The following is a 22,045-nucleotide window of genomic DNA, read 5'->3' as shown; positions in this document are numbered from 1 at the left end:
TCCCCTCTGGGCCTTGGTTGGCTTATCTTTAGAATGGGAATACGACAGACCAATGCCACCTGCCTCCCTCACAGGGCTCCTGGGAAGCAGAGAGGTCCCAAAGGCAAAGGGTCTGTACTGCGGGGGCCGCACGCACACGGGTGCGGGGCTGGGAGGTATTGCTGTGTCGTCACTGCACTTGGCAATTAGTTGCACAGGCTTGGCCCAAAGGCTATAAGACCAACACTGGGAAGGTCCAAATTCCTGACCCCCATTCCCCAAGAAAGAAAAGCAGCCCCAGATAAAACCTGGGGCAGACAGAACATTCTTAGGTTTCATTCCCAAGTAGCAAACATCAGCAGCGCCGGCTGAGCACTGCCAATCTCATGGCGTGGCATCTGGCCTCCAGCTCAGCCCCTTTCCCAGCAGGGTCCCCAGGGCTCCACCAGCTGAGGGGTCCGGAAGGGCAGGGGAGGGGCCGCCCTACAGACACACTCCAGATAACGCGCTGCGCATTCCAGCTCTGATCCAGGAGCTGATGGGCAGAGAGGGAAGCTGGTCCAAGCCCGGCTCCACACCTCCACCCCTGGTTCTCGGAGACCCCACGGGCTCTGGACGGCAGCTGCTGTTGCCTTTGGCAGAGAGAAGGTTCTCTCTCTCAGAGGAGACACCAGCCTCCTGCTTTGCAGCTCCCCAGGACTGAGGCCAGAGGGCGGGGTGCCGCGCGAGCGCTTGTGAAACGAGGGATGGTCCCCTGTAGCTTAGCAGCAGTGGAGCTGCCCACGGCCGCACCTAGAGGCCCTCCCTGGGTGGAGGACTTAGACGGAGGGCCAGCATCAGGGGACTCGCAAACTGGACACAACTGCAGCCCGGAGAAGCGGGGCTGGGAGCCGCCTCTCCAGGAATCCCGGAGGGCAGGGAAGAGAGATGCTGGCAGGGCTGCGGGCTCCTCTCCACCCTTCCCTCCCACTGGCTGGAGGAAAGGCCCACAGGGCCTGGAACACCCTGAGTGTGTGTGTGCCTGCGTGTGTGTGTGTGCATGCGTGACCATGTGTGGGGGGCAGACGGCATGAAGTCAAGAACAGAAGCCCCAGCCATCCCTTCCGGGCCAGCGGAAGGACAGGTGGATGGCAACGGGTCAGCTCTGGCCTCCTCCCAGCCCTGAGGTCAGAGGTCTCTGCAGAGAAAAGTCAGGGTGTGAAAATAGGGGATTTGTGTTTGCTGTGCCCGGCAAAGGAGTCTGGCCATTGTCCCTATTTATTGGAACAGGGTGGGTGCCTCCTTTCCCTTCAGTCAGTTGCCACTGTCCCCCCACTGCCACCTGCCAGGCCCTGTCCCCTTCTCACAGCGGTAGATGCCTGGCTAGGCTCTCTGGGCCTCAGGGCTGAGTTAGCTTCACGCTGGGCCTGGGACCCACCTATCCTCCCCGGGGGGCTTTTATCTTCCACAGAATTCACTTTTTAAAAGCGAATTTGGGGGTTCAATATCCAGATAGTCAAAGAGCATCAGAACCGAAAGTCAACGTAAATCAATGGCTTGAACTGAGCAGAAAGTGGAGAGTCATTTGCAACATCACCGAGTGTATATGTGGGAAAAGGATACTGAGTATTTTATGTAAATAAATACTTTGTGATCTGGCTCCGCAAATGATTGCTTCTTATTACGCAAAGAATGCAAACGTATCATAGAAACCCCAGAAAATCCAGCAAACAAAAATAAGCACAAATCCCCACAATCCCAACCAGAGTCCTGTAATACATGCCTCACCCAGGGAAACCCAGAACATCTCTGAATATCATCTTTCCCGTCACGTACTTGGGACATGTGTAGATATTACAAAATGGGATCACATTGTGCACAGTTGTGCAAACGGGGCTGGTTCATTTCAAATAGCATACACAGCATTTCCCCATGTTGATGGGACATTCTTGAAATTCCATGGGGTCCCCCCCCACAAGCCCCAGCGATCCAGCCTCAGGAGGCCATCGGACACCAGGGCCCTCCCCAGTCTAAGGCTGCCCTAAGACCTTAGTGTCCGGGGGACCTCACCGAGGCCACCTGCCCCTTGGGCTCCCATGGGGGTGAATCCCTGCTCTGGTCCCCTGAACCCAGCCCTTCTGACCATGCCAGCCCAGCCAGGTTTGGGAGCAGTTGTGGTCTTAGCTGTGTTGGCTGGTGGTCTCTGTACCCCATTTTATATCTAGTTTCCCTCCATTTCCAACACAGAGCAGAAGCCCAAGTCTCCCTGGTGTGTCCAGGGCTCCAGAATCTTGGAAACTCCTCTGCTTGGGCCAAGAGGGTTGGCTTCTCCCAGCCCCACCCAGCAAGCATGGCCCTCGGTGCCCCCCAGCGCAGGGCTCCAGCCCCACCAAGACCTATGAAAGGGAGGGGACGGATCCCATGGTCAGAAAGGTCCAAAGGGCCTTGGCCTCCCCAAGCCAAGGAAGTTGAGGAGGGGGAATTGGGGTCCTAAGGATCCGGTGGCTGATGCCTGCTGATGAGGGAGTTTCCCAGCGTTCAGGCTCTGGGTCACCACTCATTTGTGTCTCCACCTACAGCTGATGTTCTTTCTCTCCCCCCTGCGTCCTGCCTTCCTCTCCTGCTGTTGCTGCAGGACGCGATGGAGAACAAAGCCATGTACCTGCACGCCACCGTGAGCGACCGCGACTCTGGCTCCATCTTTGAGGAGCCCTTTGATGGCAGGAGCCTGTCCAAGCTGAACCTGTGTGAGGACGGTGAGTGCCTCTGGCTCGGTCTTCGGCGCGAGATCAGCCCTGCCCCCTCCACCCGATCCTGGCATTGTCCCAGGGTGCTGGTGACCGCCCCCCACTCACACACACAATACTGCACAGGTGGAAATGCGTGCTCGGAAGGGTCTTTTCTGTGTGTTTTCTCATTCATGCATCTCAACACACCTGTGTGACCAGCAAGATGAGACGCATTTTACAGATGAACTAGCAGAAACTGAGAAAAGCATTAAGCATCACACAGCTCGTCGGTCATAGAGGGGCCCCAGCACTGAGTCTCCTGACTCCTAGGGCAATCCTTTTGCCTCTCTGCCATCCTCTCCTCTGGATGAGGCTGGGGTCACGCAAAAGGCAACTGAACAAAGAAGCCCAGACACTCTCGGGTGACGAACATCCAGTGCACTTCCTAAAGCGTTTGCAAGGAGGGAACACACCTCTCCAGGTGCTCATCCTCCCCTGGGCCTGAGGCCTCAGGTCATGGCACAGGAAGGGGCCCCATCCTAGTGACCCAGACCGCGCTGGATCTTTGGGGGCTGGTTATTTGCTAAAACTCTGGAGATTCAACGGATGCGGTTTCCTCTAGAGGAGCTCAGAGCACCTTGCTAACAGCCAACTCCTGTGCATCCAGCACAGAGCTTGATACTTAGTAGGCTTAATAAATGCTTATTGCCTGAATGAATACATTCCTCTTTGCAGTGAGTATAGGAGATGAGAGCTTCATCCCAACTTCAAAGATGAGTAGAAGGAAACTCACAGGAGAGTTTTGTAAAAACTTGTGGTCAATGAGATGGAAACAGGCTGTCTTAGGGTTCTCCAGAGAAACAGAAGCATGAGGATGTCTACACACACAAAGAGACTGATTATGAAGAATTGACTCACATGGTTATGGAGGCTGAGAAGTCCCACGATCTGCTGTCTGTAGAGTGGAGACCCAGGGAAGCTGGTGGTATAGTTCAGTCCGAGTCAGAAGGCCTGAGAACCAGAGAAGCCAATGGTGTAGATCACAGTCTGAGGGCCGGAGAGGATGAGCTGATATGTCCCAGCTCCAGCAGTCAGGCAGGAAGCAAAAAGTGAATTCCCCCACCTTCTGTGCTACTCAGGCCCTCAACTGATTAGATGAGACCCACCCACATTGGGGAGGACAATCTGCTCTACTGATTCCACCAATTTAAAAGCTAATCTCATCTGGAACAGCCTCATGGACACCCAGAAATGATGTTTAATCTGGTTACCCTATGGCCAACCAAGTTGACATATAAAATTAACCATCCCAGATGCCTTTATTCAACCTTCTTCTCAAGCACCATGTTTCATTGTGCTCCACTCTGCCAACTGCCTTTGTCTTGAAATTACTCAAAATTAGAAATGACTCCCCCTCATTCAACCCCATCTTTCCTCCCATGAGGTGCTGAGTGTAGGAAGGGAAGTTGGGTGGCTCAGAAAGGCAGGGATTAGGGATTGTCTCAGGAGGGAGAGGAGACAGGAGATTTGGGCTCGTCACCTGCCCTAGTAAACTACCCACCATCAGAGCCCTTCCTCTGAATTCCAGCCCACAACCACATTTTGAGGACCCACAATGTGTCAAGCTATGGGTTAGGTGCCAGAGATGCTCCAGAGAGAAATGAAACCATCCTTGTCCTCCAAGAGCTTCTGACCCCAGTGGGAGGGACTGGCATGGGGACAATTACCCACCATGTAAAGGAGGTAAAAATATGTGTGATTATTAAAGTCAAGCAGGGCGAAGCCTTTCTGGTAAAGGCCTTAAAGACTGAATACAATTTTGTAAAAGAGGTAGTTGGGGAAAGGTATTACCAGCTGAGTTGCACCAGACAGGCCAGTGTTTCTGTTAAGTTAATGACACCTGGGAAGAGAGGAAGCCCTCCCTCCCCCCCAGGGAGCTGGATCACTACCAGTGCTCAGCTTTTCCCCATCAGTACATCAGCAAAGCCAAGCTGGCCTTCACAGCGTTCATCCAGCCTCTCTCCCCACTGGCCCATCAGTAAAGAGGCCTGATTTGGCAGGAAAGAACTGGGGTACAGCTCAGGGAGGTAATTGCAGGACCACCAGGGCCATCCTGGGGTGCCAGTGGGGAAGGGAATGGCAGGGGGACCCCAGGGGTGGGGAGAGGCCTGGGGAGTGTCATTGGGCCATGGTTCCCCCTTCTCTTGACCTCATCTTACCTCCCCTTTTCTGAACCTGAGATTTTAAAAAAGGCCATTTGGACCATAAGGACTGAAAAATAACAGTCACCCCAGCCATGGGGAGATCTGGTCAGAGGGCAGTTTTAGAACCAGGCCAGCAAGTGTCCCAGGGGTCACCTGAGCCACAGCACCCCCATGAAGTGTGGACAGCAGAGGTCGGAAGATGTAGGCTGGATGCTGACTCTTCCCTCCCCTGTCCCCAGCCCCCCTGGGGCATGTGACCTGATGGACACGTCCCCTCTCTGGGTCTCAGTGTCTCCATCTCAGTGCTCCACAGGGGCAGAGGGGGTGTCTCTGAGCTCCCATCCAGTCCTAAACTTCTGTGCACAGAAACAGACTTGGATGTTGTACTTGCAGTGTGGTCCTTTTAAAACCTAAGTTGGAGCAAAGCCCAGCAAAGGCTCCCACGTTGAAGGGAATAAAAGCCCAGGCACTGACTGTTGGCCAAGGAGCCTCTGGCCCTCACAGTGGACCTGCTGGCACGCTCTGCCCGACACACGCTGCCCCCAGACCCTGCAGGCATCCCCCTCACCTCCTTCTGGTCTTTGCTCAAATCTCACCTCTGTGTCAGGGCTTCCTGTCCTCCCCTGCACACCCATTTCCCTGCTTCTCGTTTTCCTTTTTCACCTAGTCCTAGTCTCCTCAACACACTCTATCATTTTCTTATTTATCATGTTTATCGTTTACCCTCTGTTCCTCATGGGAAGAACATAGGCTGGACCAGGGCAGGCATCTCTGTTTTGTTCATCAGTGTCTCCCAGCCTGATGCGCAGCAGGTGCTCACAAGTATCAATATTTGTTGAATGACTGAATGAACAGACTCATGGCTGAGCAAACACAGGGGTCCTTGAAATCTAAAGGTGGCAGAACAAATAAATTCTAAACCTGATTTCCACATCGTCTGGGTCTCCTCCACACTTCATTCCTGGACGCCAGACATGGGGCCGGGGGTGGAGGGGCGGCCGTGAAGACCCCGGAAAGACTGCAGTGTTGACATGAAATCACCACCTAAAGGCTCCTAGGTCTCTGGTTTGATTTTTTTTTTTTTCCCCTTCCCTCTCATTTCTAAGAGGAAAATGGTGAGCTCCGACTTGGGGAAATGCAAGCCAGATTTGACCTGTTTCCCCGGCACTTTGCTGCTTTGATCCTCACCTCTGCGGAGTCACAGGAGAGGGAGGAAAGGTGGGGGGGCTGGTAGGGGCGGAGGGACATTGATGGGAAAACAGAGGTGGACGGAGGTGGGGACCCTGCCAGCCGCCCACCCCCGACTCCGGGCCTTGAGTAAATGAAAGCAGTGTCGTCTGCTAGGCCTTGTAGGGGCTCCAAGTCCCTCCCAGGATTTCCCCCTTGAAAGCGGGGAGACGGGAGGTGACGGGGTGCCTCCTCTTGGCCCCGGGGATCTTGGGATCGGGGGGGAGGAGCAAAGCTACAAAACTGCAGCCTAGATACTGAGGTATGACTCGGGCGTTAACGCAGGTGGGACTTTAAAGACAGGGTGTGAACGCGGCGTTCTTTACAGGTCCCTGCCCCCACCCCTCCCCTTCTGTTCACGCACCAGGTGAGGAGGAAGCTGAGGGGCCGGTAGGCGCCGCCATGACAGGCCATCTTGCCCCTCTTCCCCCGTGGTGCCACCCACATCCTTCCAGGCTCGCTCTCTCTCACCCCTGCTCCACGGTGACACCTTCGGGACCTCTCCATCCTCTGCACCCCTTGGCCGGGCCACCTCTCAGGACCCCGCCGCCTCCTTCCGGTGTCTGAGCCCCGCTGTGGATGGGAAGACGCGCTCCTCACCTGCCGGCCTCCAGCGGGGCAAGAGCATGGGCTCCACCTGTGTGGCTGGAATTTGTGGGTGGGCTCACGGCAGAACGCCACCTCCAAGGTCTTCCAGCCAAGCCCCCGCTGACCTCAGGGCCCACCTACACCTCCCTTGGAGCAGAAACCCACACAGGGGCTGTCTGGGCCCGCGACCCTCCTCACCCCGCCTCCTCTGTGCACCCCTTCCCCTCCCCCTCCCCTCCCTGGTCCTGCCTTTCTCTTCCCGCCGCCGACAGCTGAAGCCTCTCCAGTCTGGCGCCCACAGGCGGAGGGCTGGGCGTGGGTGGTGTTCAGCCGGGCCTGGCTCCTCCACGGCCCTCTCTCCAAGGGCCAGAGAGAGGTGTTAGTGTCAGAAAAATATTGCAGTCACGCTCACCCCGTGGCCTCGGGCCCTGCACCGCGCTCCCAGCATCATCCATCGGCCGCAAATGGGAGGCTCGCAGAGGTAATGAGTTACACATGCTCCTGGCCGCGCCCAACGCCTGCAAGCCAGGCCGCTTGCTGAGTTTAGGGCCCGAGCTCCCCACTCCTGCGTCCCTGCCCCGTAAAATTAAATTATTCTCCTAAGGGAGCCCCCACATCTACTTTCTCATCCATCACATCTCCCTGGTTCATCTGGCGTAGCTGAGGGCTGCCGGGCAGCTGCCCAAGGGTGGGAGTGGATTTCCTGGGAGGGTCTGGCTGGGGCCTCACAGAGGGTCCGGCCCTCTACAGGTTGGAGAATCCGGCACTGGAGCAGGAGAATAGCAGAGATGTTAACTCATGCGATGCCGTGGTGCACTCAGCGCCCCCAGCTCACTGGGGGCTGGGGGCTAGGAAGGATCCTGGATCTCTTGGGCCCCAGGGACTGTCCCTCCACAAGCGGGGGGACAGCCCAGGGAGGTACCAACATGTTGAACTTTGGCAGGTCTGGGCTCGGCGCGGGGTGTCTTCTGTTGCCGCTGCATTCCCACCCGCTGCCACACGCCACTCTCCACCTTGTGGGGAGCCGCCCTGGCAGGACGGGGAGGATGGAAGATGGGAGGTTGTGTGTTTATCCCCAGCTCCTGCCCTATGGGGTCACCTTGGGCCACTGTGTCCTTCCACCCGAGGTCACAACCCCTGGTAAGCCACCCTCTCCACTCGGGCTTTCTCCTTCTAGGCTCCAGTAACTGCTCCCCTCCTGGGCTTTGTAACCGAGGTGGTTACAGTCCAAGGACACCACTCTGGCCCTTGTGGGCATCTTACACCCTGGCCACACCTTTGCATATATTCCCTTTATTAAATTCTATGACATTTCCTAATTTAAGTGGGCCATCTGTTTCACTGGGGCCCTGACCCTCTCATCCTCAGTGTTCCCATCTGCAAAATGGGAATAATGTTATTCAACTCACAGGACCCGTGGGGGAATCACATGATATAACCCAAGTAGAGCACCTTGGACACAGTGCACCCTCGATACGCACTTATTTCAACTCCCTGCCCTTTGGGGAGTCCCCTGCACATGTTGGGGAAATGGAAAAGGACAGGGTGAGACAGGGAGGTCAGGGAGAGCTGCTGCCACCCAGGGTCTCCCAGGAAGCACCCACGCCACTTCTCAGAGACCCCTGGCCTGGACAGTGTTTTTTTCTTAATTTATTAATTAATTTTTGGCTGCGTTGGGTCTTCGTTGCTGCGTGCAGGCTTCCTCTAGTTGCGGTGAGCAGGGGCTGCTCTTCATTGTGGTGCGTGGGCTTCTCATTGCGGTGGCTTCTCTTGCTGCGGAGCACGGGCTCCAAGCCCACGGGCTTCAGTAGTTGTGGCACACGGGCTTCAGTAGTCGTGGCTAGCGGGCTCTAGAGCGCAGGCTCAGTACTTGTGGCACACGGGCTTAGTTGCTCCACAGCATGTGGGATCTTCCCGGACCAGGGCTCGAACCCGTGTCCCCTGCATTGGCAGGCGGACTCCTAACCACTGTGCCACCAGGGAAGCCCCTGGACAGTGTTTTAAGGCTGGTTCCTCCTTCTGCTAAAGAAGGCAGAGTTTTGGTTAGTGGGCTTCCTTGTGAAGACTAGAGGAAACCAAGCAAATTCTTTTAGTCCTAATCCCCAAAGAGTACAATAGGATCTGTAAGAAATATTCTGGGTCCTGAGGGCACCTGGCTTGGTGGCAGGTGTGGGTCTGTCCACCCCTGGACCCCCATCAGAGACAGTAGGTCCCTGAGGTTGGCTACCAGAAGAGTCGAGGGGTGCATTTCATTGTTCCTGGTGGAGGGTGGCATTTGGTGCAGACTACAGACAGCCTCACTTGCCCTGGGCACCTGAGTCCACACAGGGAACCGGGACCTCCTTCATCCAAAGAGGACGGGGTTTTACGGTGCTACTGGTGAGTGCAGCAATAAAAGGTCTTGGTTCCTGCCCTCAAGGGGCTTCAAGTCCCCAGAAGACACAGACCCCACATTATAACGTGATTCATTTTCAAATGGAAGTGCCGTTTAGAGGGGAGAGGTCCGCAGTCTGCCTTGGGGAGGAAGGAAGTTCTCCTGCAAAGTCAGGAGCATGGAGGCGTGTCCTTCCCTTCCCAGCCATGCTCCACTCTGTGGATGCAGTGCAGTTGCAGCGTTAGGTTTAACCAGGGTCAGAGCGCTGTCCAGTGAGTGAGAGGACGCCAGAGAGGGAGGAGAGAGGGGAGACTGTGGGAGAGAGTGGATAACGTAAATCATGGAACGCAAGTCGGACAAGAAGGGAAGGCTGGATGGGAGACGGGAAGGGTGGTGGAAAGACGGTGGGGTCCATGGTTAGGAGGTCCTGGTGAGGTCAGGGAATGCCGAGTTGGCGTTCTGGACGGAGGGCACCAGGAAAACCTGAGAGATAGCTCTCACCTGGGACGCGTGAAATTGGGATTAAGAAAGGGTCTTGATGATTGGTAGAGCCAATCAAAATGTCATGTGAGCCACATGTGCAATGTTAAACGTTCTAGTAGCCACACAAAAAGGGAGACACAGATGAATCAAATTTAAATACAGGGATATATTTGATTTAATCCAGTATATCCAAAATAGTATCAATTTGATATGTGATCACTGTAAAAGTGCTGGAGATATTTATACATTTTTACTCGGGCTGAGCCTTCAAAATCCGGTGTGGATTTTGCATTCCGAGCCCGTCTCATTTTTGCCCACATTTCGAGTGCATCAGGGAGGACGTGCCATTAGGAGAGGGAAGGTAAGGAAGAGTCAGAACTGGAGATTGAGAGAGAACGACAGTGAGCGTGGAGATGGGGAGGAGAGCAGGTGTCCCTCAGCGCAAGGAGAAGTGTACAGTCGTGTGATGTGAGAGCTGGGATTTTTATGGAGAAGAGAGAGAAGGTTCTGGAAGTAATGAGGAGCAAAGAAAACCACCTACCACACCCTTAGGTCAGTTGCATGAATGTGGGAGAGAGAAATCCATACTTGAGAAGACAAGGGAAGCAGGGTTCAGTTAGAGGAAGAAAGAAAAGGAAATGTTCCAGCAGAGGTTGGGGAAATCAGGGTTTTTTGGTTGACTGGCTGGGACATCTTGGGCCACAGTGAGAAGGTTTCAGCAGATGGGGAGGGAGGTGTCAAAGGAGAAGAAACAAGGCTGTCTGGGGATTATGGTGGGTGATGGGGAGCCCTGGGGCTTCTGTGGGGCTGATAGAAGTCAGGATGGAGGACTCAGTGAGGTTGGGGTGCTGGTCTCAGGGCAGAACTGCTGGCAAGACTGAGTGTTGGTGATAGGGGTCTTGCCAGGAGCACACAGCCCTAGGGCACCAGTGCCCCCTTCCCAACCATGGTGTGTGGGCCAGGGGAGGGGAGCCTTGTCCTGGAGCTCCAGGAGCTCTGGAGATCATTTTGGCTCTTGTGGGGGCAGGGAGATCGGGGGAGGCCAAGGGAGGTGGTGGGAAGGGGGCAGGGGTCCTGTAGCAGTGATGATACGATGTGATACATACAAGCGATCATGATACAATGGTTCCCTTTGATGGAGCACCAGGCTGTGCTCAGGGCTTCAATACATTGTCTCCAAAGCACAGGGAGCTCAGCTCGGTGCTCTGTGATGACCTAGATGGGTGGGATGGTGGGGGTCAGGGATGGGAGGGAGGTCCAAGAGGGAGGGGATATATGTATACATATAGCTGATTCACTTCGTGGTACAGCAGAAACTAACACAACATTGTAAAGCAATTATACTCCAATAAAAAAATAATGAAGGTAAATTTTAAAAATACCTCAGGACATATTATTATTCCCAGTTTGTCGGTGAGAAGGTAACATCTCAGGTGACGCAAATTGCCCAAGGTCCCCCATGTAGTCAGAGGCAGAGCCTGGATTCAAATCCACATCTGCCTGGTCCTTAAACCCCGCCCCTCAGCGTAGCTCACCCTGTTCACTGCGGTTCCAGGACTCGGAGACCCTGGCCTTTCAGGAGCTAGGCTGCCAGTGGTGCGGGGCTGAGAGTGGATTCTTGGCGTTTCAGGTTTCAGAGGTGGAGACATCCTGGGCAATGACAAAGCTAGGACGGGGCCGTGGGAATAAATGGTTCTATTGCAGGAGAGAGATGGAGCGAATTATTCTAAGAGGAAATAGATATAAACCCAAATAGGTTTGGACGAGAGCACAAGGACAGGGTCTTACATGGCTTCAGAGGGACACTATCCTCTACAGACTTTAGGTCAGAGAAATGCCTCTCTCTCCCCAGCATCCTCCCCCTTCCCCCCACCATCTCCTGCGGCTTCTGGGCTGGAGTCTAAACGGCATATGCAGAGTTCAGCAGTAGGTTTCGGAAGATATAAACACGGCCATGAAGAGGGAGCCCAGCAGGGTAGGGCTGGCCGGGACCCTGCCCTGCAGACGCAGATGCTGGTTAACCTAAGACCCAGCCACAGAGCCGATGGGGGCCCGTGATGGTTCCAGCCTTCCGCACAGTGCCCTGAAGCCCACCTGTTCCCTGGTACCTCCCTACCTCCTGCTCTCTGGCTTGAGATTGAGTTCAAGTCAAGATAACCCAAGATGTTCATAGCGGGCGGAAGAAGCCATGTGTTTAGGACGTCCTGGTAAGAGAGGGGGCTGTAGGGAGGGGCTGGCTGCTGGCCTCGTCTCCTGACACTCTTGTGGGTGAGTTTCTTCAGTTGATGGAGGAGGGACTGGGAAGATAGAACGTACCAGAGACCCGAAGGCGGCAGATGGCAGCCATCAGGTTGGGAGAGGCAGATTGAAAAGGATTAAGAGGGCAGGGGAGACTGGGACAAGTGTCCTGTCTGAAGCTCGCAGGAACCGTTTGGTTTATGGCGCTCGGCTCTCCCTGCGTGTTGATTCATAGAGCACTATTCACTCTTAACAGTGTCTCTGTTTGAAAATGATCTCATAGTTTGTGCACGGGTAACAGTGAGCTTGATCTTGTCCCTTTGCCCGGCAAGTTCTATCTGGGCATCTTGGTTCTCTGGTCCCATTCTGACCTCAGTATATTATGTAGGAATTCCTTTCTTCCCTCTGGAGCTATGATGATCTCCCAACCCTGACCTAAGGACATCTATCAAAATGTAAATATGACATCTTAAGTATTCTAAGCATTTCCAATGTGTCCAGGGGGAGCTGCCTTTCACATGTAGGTTTATGGGGATTGGGGGCCGGGGGGTGGTCCCTGGATGCTGACAGACTGAAGGTGAAAAGGGCATTGTCTTGCCAGTGGGTGGAAGTAAGAAAAGCCTGCCTACCTCGGGACGCCCAGGGCAGCCCCAGGACCCTCAGCTTGTTGGGTGTGTCCTTTCCCTGCCCTCTGAGAAAGGCCCTCCTGGTAAGGTGTTCTGTTTGTGGCCAGGAATATAAAAATGGTTGTTCTAGCTACTCTATTTCTAGGTAAGTTTTCAAAGCCCCAAAGTTCTTTGTATCTAGTTTAGGTCCTAGGAGATCATGAACCTCTCTTGGAGGGGCAAAACTCCATCACCAAAGGAAACAGCACAAGTCCTGGATACAAAGGTGAACTGAGTGGTGGAGAGGAGGATGTTTCCTATCCCAAGGCTCCAAGATATCAAAGCATCAAATACAGAAACTAGAACACATGGTTATTACCAAAGCCTAAACAATGGCTTGGAAGGCCCAGTAAATGTGTGTTCAGTTTATTAGTCTCACTTATCTACAAACAGCCAACTGATGTTAATTGAGTATCTGCTACATGCCAGGACCTGTGGGATCCAGAGATGAATCACAGACCCTGTTCTCTGGGAGCTGACCCTCGACAAATGTGATTGATGGGTGCAATTCCGTTCTCATTATTAACTATCCCATTATTGGCCATGATTTCCCAGTGAAGCTCGATACCTGACAACGGTTGGTTCTAGGCCTTAGCAGGTGACAGAGGTTCGGTGGGTCTGAGGACCATCATCTTTGCTCAGATCTGCTGAACTCCCACCTGTGGCTCAGCCTGCACTGCTTCCTGTGCAGAGGCCAGAGCTGGAGGCTTCTGAGCCTGGAGGCTTCAGGGACAGTCCCAGCTCCCTCCCATACAGGTGGCATGGGCTGAGACTTTAGCCTTCCTGTCTTCAAAACCAAACAGCCAGGTGGCCCTTCCAACTCAGTTGGTGGTGGGATTTGGGGGAGTGAGACAGGGGGGTGGGGCGGAGGGTATTAAACCTATCCCTTCCTGCCCCGAGGATAAACCAATTCATCAAACCAAGGTGGACCAAGGCGTGGGCGGGAGGTTGCTCTAGCAGCCTGGAAAGAGTAATGATTTAAACGTGGAAATAGCTGAGCCCTGGCCTCCACATTGCTAATACATTATCAGATGATTTATTTCCTCTGACAAGGCGCCAGGAGAGGAACTGGGAATCTTTCTGGAAGGGATCCAGAGCCACTCTATTGGAGGAGGGTCTTTAGCCCCGATTTAGGCCAAACCCTGAGCCCACTGTTGTTTTGAGTCTCTCTGCATTGAGACAGCATTTCTTCCCATCCACGCACTGCCCATGTTGGGTGAGAGTATGGGCATCTTCCCCCAGCCCCAGGACCTGCTGCTTCTTCCAGGGACTCCCTGGCCTCTCCCCTCCTCCTGGGTTGCAGTGACCAGCCAGCTCACCTTGACTGACCTCTAACCCCTCCCACCTGGCTCTCTCTCTTCATCCGTCAGCCCCAGCTGCAAAATTATATGCACACCAGCCAGGGTCCCTTCCCACTGCTGATAAATAAGCACACAAACCCCTGATTGTTCTCAAGAATTTTTATGCAGAGTAACTTGAGAAATAGATAGGGATGGAAAAAATAACAAGTATTGCAGGGAAGTTACAAAATATCCCTAGAAGTACTTGGAGAAACTGTCCTAGGTCATCATAACATCTAGATTGAATTAGCTCCCCCATCCCTCCCTCTCCTCTTCTTAGAAATGGGATCCCATAGGATCATGCAGAGGACTGTAGTGTCCTTTGTCTGGCGCCCTCACTGGGCTCTCTGCCTTGAAGACTCAGGTGTGTGGTCCAACAGGGCAGAGGTGATTGGTGCTCACCCCACCCCGGTTGGTGGTTTGGGACCCTCTTAGACTCACCTCAGATGAAACTGCTCTGTAATGTCCCTGCCTCACACCCTCCTCTTCCCTTGACTGAGGAAAAGTAAACAGAGGTCTCCATGAAAGCCAGAAAGTGGTGGCAGCTTCAAACACAGAGGTTATTTGGGGCTGCCTATTACAATGAACAAAGTGAGGGATGAGTAACCAGAGTGAGGATGATGAAGTCACCTTGGGAGGGTTTAACAAGATCCTTGCATGGGATGAGCGCCAAGGTCCCTCCCGGCCATAAACCCTTATCTCCACCTGCTGTGTATGAGCTGTGCGACCAAAGAGAACAACAACAATGACCAAAAAATGGCCGAGTGTTTGTTGTTGGTAAAACTCAATTAGGTGACAATTGAATCCTTTCATCCTGTTTTATTATTTATTTATTTTTATTTGTTTTTAATGTTGTTTAGACCCAGGTTCTTTGGAAAGAAGTAAATACCCACTTTTATCAGATGCAATGTGTGAGTATTTTTTCAAATGGAAGGAAAATAAATTCAAACAGATAACTCCCCAAGTGCCTTCAAATTATGGTTAAGAAATTGAAAACTCAGTTTTGCAAAGAAAGGCTAAATTGATGCAAGGGCTAACTCAGAATGCTTTCTCCTGTCTCCCAGCCAATATGTGCCAGAGGCAGGCTTTGGATCTGTCTACACAGAGCCCCAAAACCATGCTTGTCCCCCTGTGAGAGTGTCAGGGACCCTCACCTGCCTAATATAGTACAGGGAAACAAAGACCCAGAGGTTCTGAGGCTCCTGCTAACATTGGGGACCATCTCACGACTCATCCTCAGCTCAGCTGCCTGGGACCAAGTGGGTTTCAGATAAACTTTCCTTTTCTGTTCGTTAATCCTTGCTCCCAAGCACTTCACCACCCTCAGGAAGCAGTATTTTAGCAAAAGCTCTTTAGGGGGTACTCTTGTTCTCATGATTAAAAGGAACTCGTCACAATTTTAACCTCTGGGAATAATACAATAGTTTGAGGCAACCTCCTTTTGTGTGTGTCCTATTAAAGAGAAATCAAAGTTCAAAAAAAATTAAACGAAGCTCTGATAATAGAAAGATTTTAATTGATTTTCCAAAAATGTGTCTTCACATTGTTTGGATATGACAAATGCCTTACTCCAGAACTGGGTACCTCGATGCCATAGATGCATGATTTCATCATTGAATCAGAACAAGAACGTTCAGGGTTGCGGCTTAGGCCTCTGGATGGCATCAACAGCACCACACGTGATGATGATGCCCAGCTAGGATTAAGTGCCAATTCAGTTCCAATGAATTGCTCCCACAGTTCACCTGTGTGGGCACTAAGTGGCTATTCCAAGTCATGGGTGAATAAGGAAAGCCAAGATGTTGTTTATTTTTTCAGACCAAAATTTTGCTCAAAAATTTGTTTTTCAGCCAACAAAAATGTGTCAACTATTTGCATACGACAACTGTAAGAACCAGCCTTTGCACCAAAAATAAATGACTTACACATGTCTTTTGTTCTTTTTATAAATTTATTTATTTATTTAATTTTTGGCTGCCTTGGGTTTTTGTTGCTGTGTGCGGGCTTTCTCTAGTTGTGGCGAGCGGGGGCTGCTCTTTGTTAAGGTGCGCGGCTTCTCACTGCGGTGGCTTCTCTTGTTGCGGACCGTGGGCTTTAGGTGCGCGGGCTTCAGTAGTTGTGGCACGTGGACTCAGTAGTTGTGGCACCCGGGCTTAGTTGCTCCGCGGCATGTGAGATCTTCCCGGACCAGGGCTCGAACCCGTGTCCCCTGCACTGACAGGAGGATTCTTAACCACTTCGCCACCAGGGAAGTCGCACATATCTTTGTTCTTGCAAAGAACCTTATTGCAGTTCTGCTGTGTGCTGGTTGATGGGTAGGGAAATGGGTGAGTCTCAGAGAACCTTTAGACAATCAGGGCAGGGAGAGATGGAAATCGACAATTGTGAATAATGAGGTTAGTATCAGAGATGAGGGCAAGGTTCTGATGTGGTTATTTCAATGGCACTTAATCCTTAACATTTTACCTTCTAGATTATTCTTAATCTTGAACATCTAAAAGGTTTGGTTTTGCTTCTCTATAAGTGAATTCTTCTATGGAGAGCATCAACTTTTTCTCCACAACTTGCATTGAACTGTGATTTAATTACTTTTACTAAAGTCAGTGATTCTCAGAATGTGACTATATACGATAGTGGTATTCAAGGTGACATATGGGTGTGAATTTGTTATTTTAATAGTTAGATATTTATTTTAAAGGAATAAGTACCATTTATTTATTCCATTAGTAATAATGGAATAGGAAGATACTAATTTTCCACTTATGAGGATGATATAAAATTTCCTTCTTACATAAATTTGAGTTAAAAAAAAAAAGTGGAGTGAGAAAGAAAATAATAGCCCAGGGATACTCAGCTACAGGAAAATTGTGCAGCTACATGTAGATAGGTGTTTAGAGATGGGGAAACCACCCATCGGACTGCTTCTAGCCATTCATCACCAAGCACGGTTCCACATAACATCTCCCAGCCTGGCCTTCGGAACCCAGTCTGCAAGTCACTTTGTACTTATTTTTTAGTTCCTATTTGCCGTTTTAGAGTCACTGTCCTCTCCAAGCCTCTTGAGCCTCCTTCTCTTGGCTTCCTGATCGTCTGAGATGTCACCCGCCTTTCTGGAGGCCACTGCAAGATGAAAACCCTTTCCCTTGATTCTCCCAGATCTTGCAAGAGTTTTTGTTTTGTTTTCTTGGTGCCATTCTCTCCCTCGATCTGGTTTTGTGTGTGACCACATCTGCAAGCAACGACTATGTTTAATAACTAACAGCTTGGTCTGGTACTTTCCTCAGAACAGTTCTCACACGGAGGAAGAAAGTTTTCTTCTTCAAGTCACAGTTTTCAAATTTCTAATAGCTATAAATCAGACGATAAAGCTGGAGAGAAAGATAACGGATTTCAGCCCATCTACAAAAGCCTGTCCTTCAAAGCCCTGCTGAGTTGCTGCCTCTTCAAGGCAGACCCTGAGATGACCTGCAACACAGAAGGACTCACTGCCTCTGCAGTGCCAGGCTTTGTTTGTGCCATATCGCCCCTCCACATCTGCTTCATTCACACCTGTGTGATAGTTATCAGTTTATATGTCTTCTTTCCCTCGGGTGTGAGCATCTGAAAGGCAGTGATTGTATCTTCATCTCTCATTCAACAGATATTTTCTGAGTGCCTGCTGTGTGCCAGACAGTGGTTTAGGAACTGGAAAGTTCGACGTGAATGACACTGACAAAATCTCTCCCTCACACAGCTTGTTATCTTTGTATTTCCCAATGTCTACATAGTGTATTAGTTATCTACTGCTGCGTAACAAATGACCCCAAACCTTAGCAGCGTAAAACAACAAAAATTGTTATCTCACTCCGTTTCTGAGGAAGCCATGGGTGTGCAAGGAAATCCAAGATTTTGTTTATTTTTTCAGATCCAAAATTCTGCTCAGAAAATATGGATATACATATAGTCCAATCTGACAGAAATCTGGGAGCAGCTTAGCTGGGTTGTTCTGGCTCAGGGTCTCTCATGAGACTGCTGCCAAGATCTCAGCCAGGGTATAGTCATCTGAAGGCTTGATTTGGCTGGAGGACCTGCTTCCAGACTCATTCACGTGGTTGTTGGCTGAAGGCCTCTGTTCCTTACCATGTAGACTCTCCATAGGGTATTCATGACATAGTGGCTGGCTTCTGCCCAAATGAATATTTCAAGAGAGAGAAAGAGTAAACAAGAAGGAAGCTGCAGTGTCTTTTATCTCATCTCAGAAGTGACCCACCATCACTTCTGCCATATTCTACTGGTCACACAAGCCAATCCTGGTACAATGCAGAAGGAGACTATACAAGGGGATGGGATCATCTGGGGCCATCTTGAAGGCTGGTTACCACAGTAGGGCTACCACAGTAGGACAGTGGGTGTTCAATAAAAGTCTGTTAGAGTTTTTACCCCAACAATCCATAAGTCAAAACCTTTACTGAGACTTCTCTGGTGGTCCAGTGGTTAAGAATCTGCCCTCCACTGCAGGGGACGTGGGTTCAATCCCTGGTTGGGGAACTAAGATCCCACATGCCTCAGGGCAACTGAGCCCGTGCACTCTAGAGCCCACGCCACAACTAGAGAGGAACCTGAGTGCTGCAACAAAGATCCCTCAACTAAGACACAATGCAGCCAAATAAATAAATAATTTTTTTAAAAAAACCTTTACTTTTTTTTTAATAGACTAACTTTTAGAGCAGTTTTAGGTTTACAACAAAATTAACTGGAAATTACAGGGAGTTTCCATGTACCTCCTGCCCCACTTGTGCACAGCTTCCCTTATAATCAACATCCCCCACCAGGGAGGTGCATTTGTTACAACTGATGAACCTACACTGACATGTCATTATTGTGCAAAGTCCATAGTTAACATTAGGTTTCACTCTTGGTGTTGAGCATTGTATGGGCTTAGACAAATGTATAATGACATGTATCCATCATTACAGTATCATACAGAGGAGTTTTACTGCCCTGAAAGTCTTCCGTGCTCCACCTGTTCTTCCCTCCCCACTCCCAACCCCTGGCAACCACTGATCTTATTACTGTCCCCATAGTTTTGCCTTTTCCAGAATGTCATAAATCTGGAATCATACAGTTAGTAGCTTTTTCAGATTGGTGTCTTTTACTTACTAATTGGCACTTAAGCTTCCTCCATGTCTTTTCATGGCTTGATGGCTCATTTCTTTTACTTTTTTTAAAAAATAAATGAGCATACTGTTTTTACTGATTGCATTGTTTTGGAGTGTTTTCAATCTTCCACCAAGCTTAAATAATTTGAATGGTCTACTCAGCTAACATGCTGCTGCTATGTTATATTAAAAAGTCAATAAATGTGTTTTGGGCAGACTTAGTAACTTGTCTTTCCCCTAAATTGTCTTCTTTCCCTTACAATCATATTGTCTAGCCATCGTGCCAGAAACATTCAGTGAAGTTCCACTTGTGGAATGGAAGTTCACTGAATGTTTCTGGAAAATCTCTATTTGAAACCCTTTTTATGTTCTATCTAGAATGGATTTTGTGTAATGCGCAAGGTAATTGAGTCTTGCTAAAAGGACTCTACTCTCTCAGAGGAAGGTCTATGTTGTGTGTGTAAGTTGGTGAAGGGACCTGTCACCAGGGGTGCTTGCTATTAGACAGAAGCCTCAGGTAGAGGAGAAGGGAACTACTCTTTTTTGATGGGGAAAAAATAGAACTATATCATTGCAGTTCGCCCCACTCTTACAATGAGTTGGCAATACACATGCAAGCAACAGGGCAAGAAGCAAGTTAACAGTCTTCTTGGCTGTGTGACTTTCCTCCCCCATTCTGCCAAATATTGACAGTTAGTACAGACTTGACAATAAAGGGATGATGTTCTAATTAGTGGGAGTAAAGGAAAAGTAGCCCTTGCTCTTGTGACTGATTGGTTTAGGAAAATGTTTTCATTCCTAGAGGAAGGAAGGGGTCCTGATTGCTTTGTTTTCCTCCCCAAGGTGAAAACTTTCAAACTGAATGACCATTAGCATTAAGCTAGCACTTTATAAATTGTAAGTAGCCTCACTAGTCAATCCGTGAATGTGCGTTGTTTGCACTTAATCCTTTACTGTATTAATGTTCAGCTTACTAAACAGACTGCCTCAAGCTCAGGCAAAGTATTAATATAATGTCTTGTTGTGTCTCAGTAAAAAAGTTACGTGCAAAAAGTTATAGCAACATCTTTTTGAGAGGACGATTTCTTTTTGTAATGAACAAGAAATGGAACATTTCAGTGAAACTGGAACAGTTAACAGCATATGGTTGAACTTAATTAAACCTTCAAGGGAAATAAGAAGAGGGTCAAACAAAGGCAACAAATGAAGAAGCCCAAGATAGATTGGGGATAAACATAAGGACAATAGCATTTCAGCCTGGGTATCTTCTGACCCCTCCCAGTAGCTAGGCTGCCATCATTATGTCAAGAAAAGCAGGGATGAGGAGAGCTGGAACAACCATGCAATAAAGATACTAATATTTGGGCTTCCCTGGTGGCGCAGTGGTTGAGAGTCCACCTGCTGATGCAGGGGACACAGCTTCGTGCCCCGGTCGGAGAAGATCCCACATGCTGCGGAGCGGCTGGGCCCATGAGCCACGGCCGCTGAGCCTGCGCATCCAGAGCCTGTGCTCCACAACGGGAGAGGCCGCAAGAGTGAGAGGCCCGCGTACCCACCCCCCCCAAAAAAAGATACTAATATTTGTATAATACACTATGCTATGCCTACCGCTTTGACTCTCGAGGGGAAAAAAACTTTTCTCTAGGAGTTGCAACCCACCAGCCAGCGGCTCTCATGAGGAAAAAAAAGACAAAAAGCTACAAGAAGCTTGCATATTTAGGAGCAAAACAGGTTATAGATCCTACTGTGTGGAAAGAGATAGAAAATTCTGGAAAAGAAGCTTTAGGCTGAGTTAGAAAGATGTGCAAGTCTTTGTGGAAAATCAGGTTAAGTCTAGAAAATTCGCTAACATTTAAGTGTTGATGAGAATGGTAACTGCATTTGTATTTCTCGACAACTTGTTCCAAATCGTACCCGATGTTTTACGGAAATATTATGTAATAGTCCTACTTAGCTGTTTTAACAACAGCATTTTCCATAAAATGGAGTAAAAGCGTGGGAAAATGTTCCTCACTGAACAATACCTCTGGAGAGCCAGGGCACCAGCGTGGTCACCGCCATTTCCCTTGTGGTCACCAAACCTCCTGAAGGCTGTGCAGGTGGCAGTGTTACCTGAGAGGTGATAAGGAGCCCCCGAAGCACCTCAAATGTTTTCTGACTCTCAGTTATTTCATCATCTGCTGTCAGCCTTTTCCGGTTCCCACCCATGCCTCCACGCGTGATGTTCTGCAGTTGGCAATACTCTCCCTTGCAGGGGGTGGAGAATGAGCATAATAGGGACATGCATACTTTGGAAAAAAAATGCCCTCCATAGATTCTTTTTTTTTTAATTAATTAATTAATTAATTAATTATTTTGGCTGTATTGGGTCTTCATTGCTATGCGTGGGCTTTCTCTAGTTGCGGCGAGTGGGGGCTACTCTTTGTTGCGGCGCGCGGGCTTCTCATTGCGGTGGCTTCTCTTGCTGTGGAGCATGGGCTCTAGGCTCATGCGGACTCAGTAGTTGTGGCGCACGGGCTTCGTTGCTCCGCGACATGGGGGATCTTCCCGGACCAGGGCTTGAACCCGTCTCCCCTGCATTGGCAGGCGGATTCTTAACCACTGTGCCACCAGAGAAGTCCCCCCTCCATAGATTCTTACCTGCCGTGCTGGGGGTCAGGGTGGAATGGCATCCCTTCCTCTCCATTGTCAGCTGACAGAGCTGGTGGAGGTTGGTGAGCTTGCTGGCCTCTGCACCGGCCATCTGAAGGCTGCCTCGAAGGAGAAGTCCAGTGGAAAGAGGACAGAGAGTCAGGACACCTGGGTGCTCACCCAGGGTTTGTCACTAACATTTGACGTCCTTCATCTGTAAACAGAAGGGGTTGTACTAGACAACCTGTAAGTTCCATTTGAACTCTGATATTTTGCTGTTCCATTTTGGCCAGAACCTGGTGAGCCTTGTGTAGTTTCACAGGATGAAGTTAGGTACTATGTTTTCCTGTAAATCTTAACCTGAGGTTGTAAACTGGTGGTTGGATCCGGCATGTAAATGTGTTTTGTTTTGTTTACGCTTCCTAGTGGTTTTTTTGTTTTTTTTGTTTTTCTAATTAGTTGTCAACACT

General features: G+C 50.2%; 1 protein-coding gene across 2 annotated transcripts in view; it reads left to right on the top strand.

Annotated features, from left to right (window-relative positions):
- Positions 1 to 2,587: 2,587 nt before the first annotated feature.
- SCARA5 (scavenger receptor class A member 5) overlaps positions 2,588 to 22,045 on the top strand; it is a gene marked incomplete at its 5' end in the record, with an annotated part of 114,400 nt that continues 94,942 nt past the window's right edge. Inside the window, one exon of one of the 2 annotated variants that reach the window (XM_079706006.1) lies at positions 2,588 to 2,714. In XM_079706006.1, the coding sequence (XP_079562132.1) occupies positions 2,600 to 2,714 (115 nt within the window). The remainder of the gene's footprint in view (positions 2,715 to 22,045) is intronic. The other variant, XM_079706005.1, reaches the window with a different exon arrangement.

The sequence above is a fragment of the Hyperoodon ampullatus genome (genome assembly GCF_949752795.1).
Source record: "Hyperoodon ampullatus genome assembly, chromosome: 6".
In the NCBI taxonomy this organism is placed as follows: Eukaryota; Metazoa; Chordata; class Mammalia; order Artiodactyla; family Ziphiidae; genus Hyperoodon; species Hyperoodon ampullatus.
Note: the sequence above shows the minus strand (reverse complement) of the source record. Positions and strands in the feature narration are given on the sequence as shown.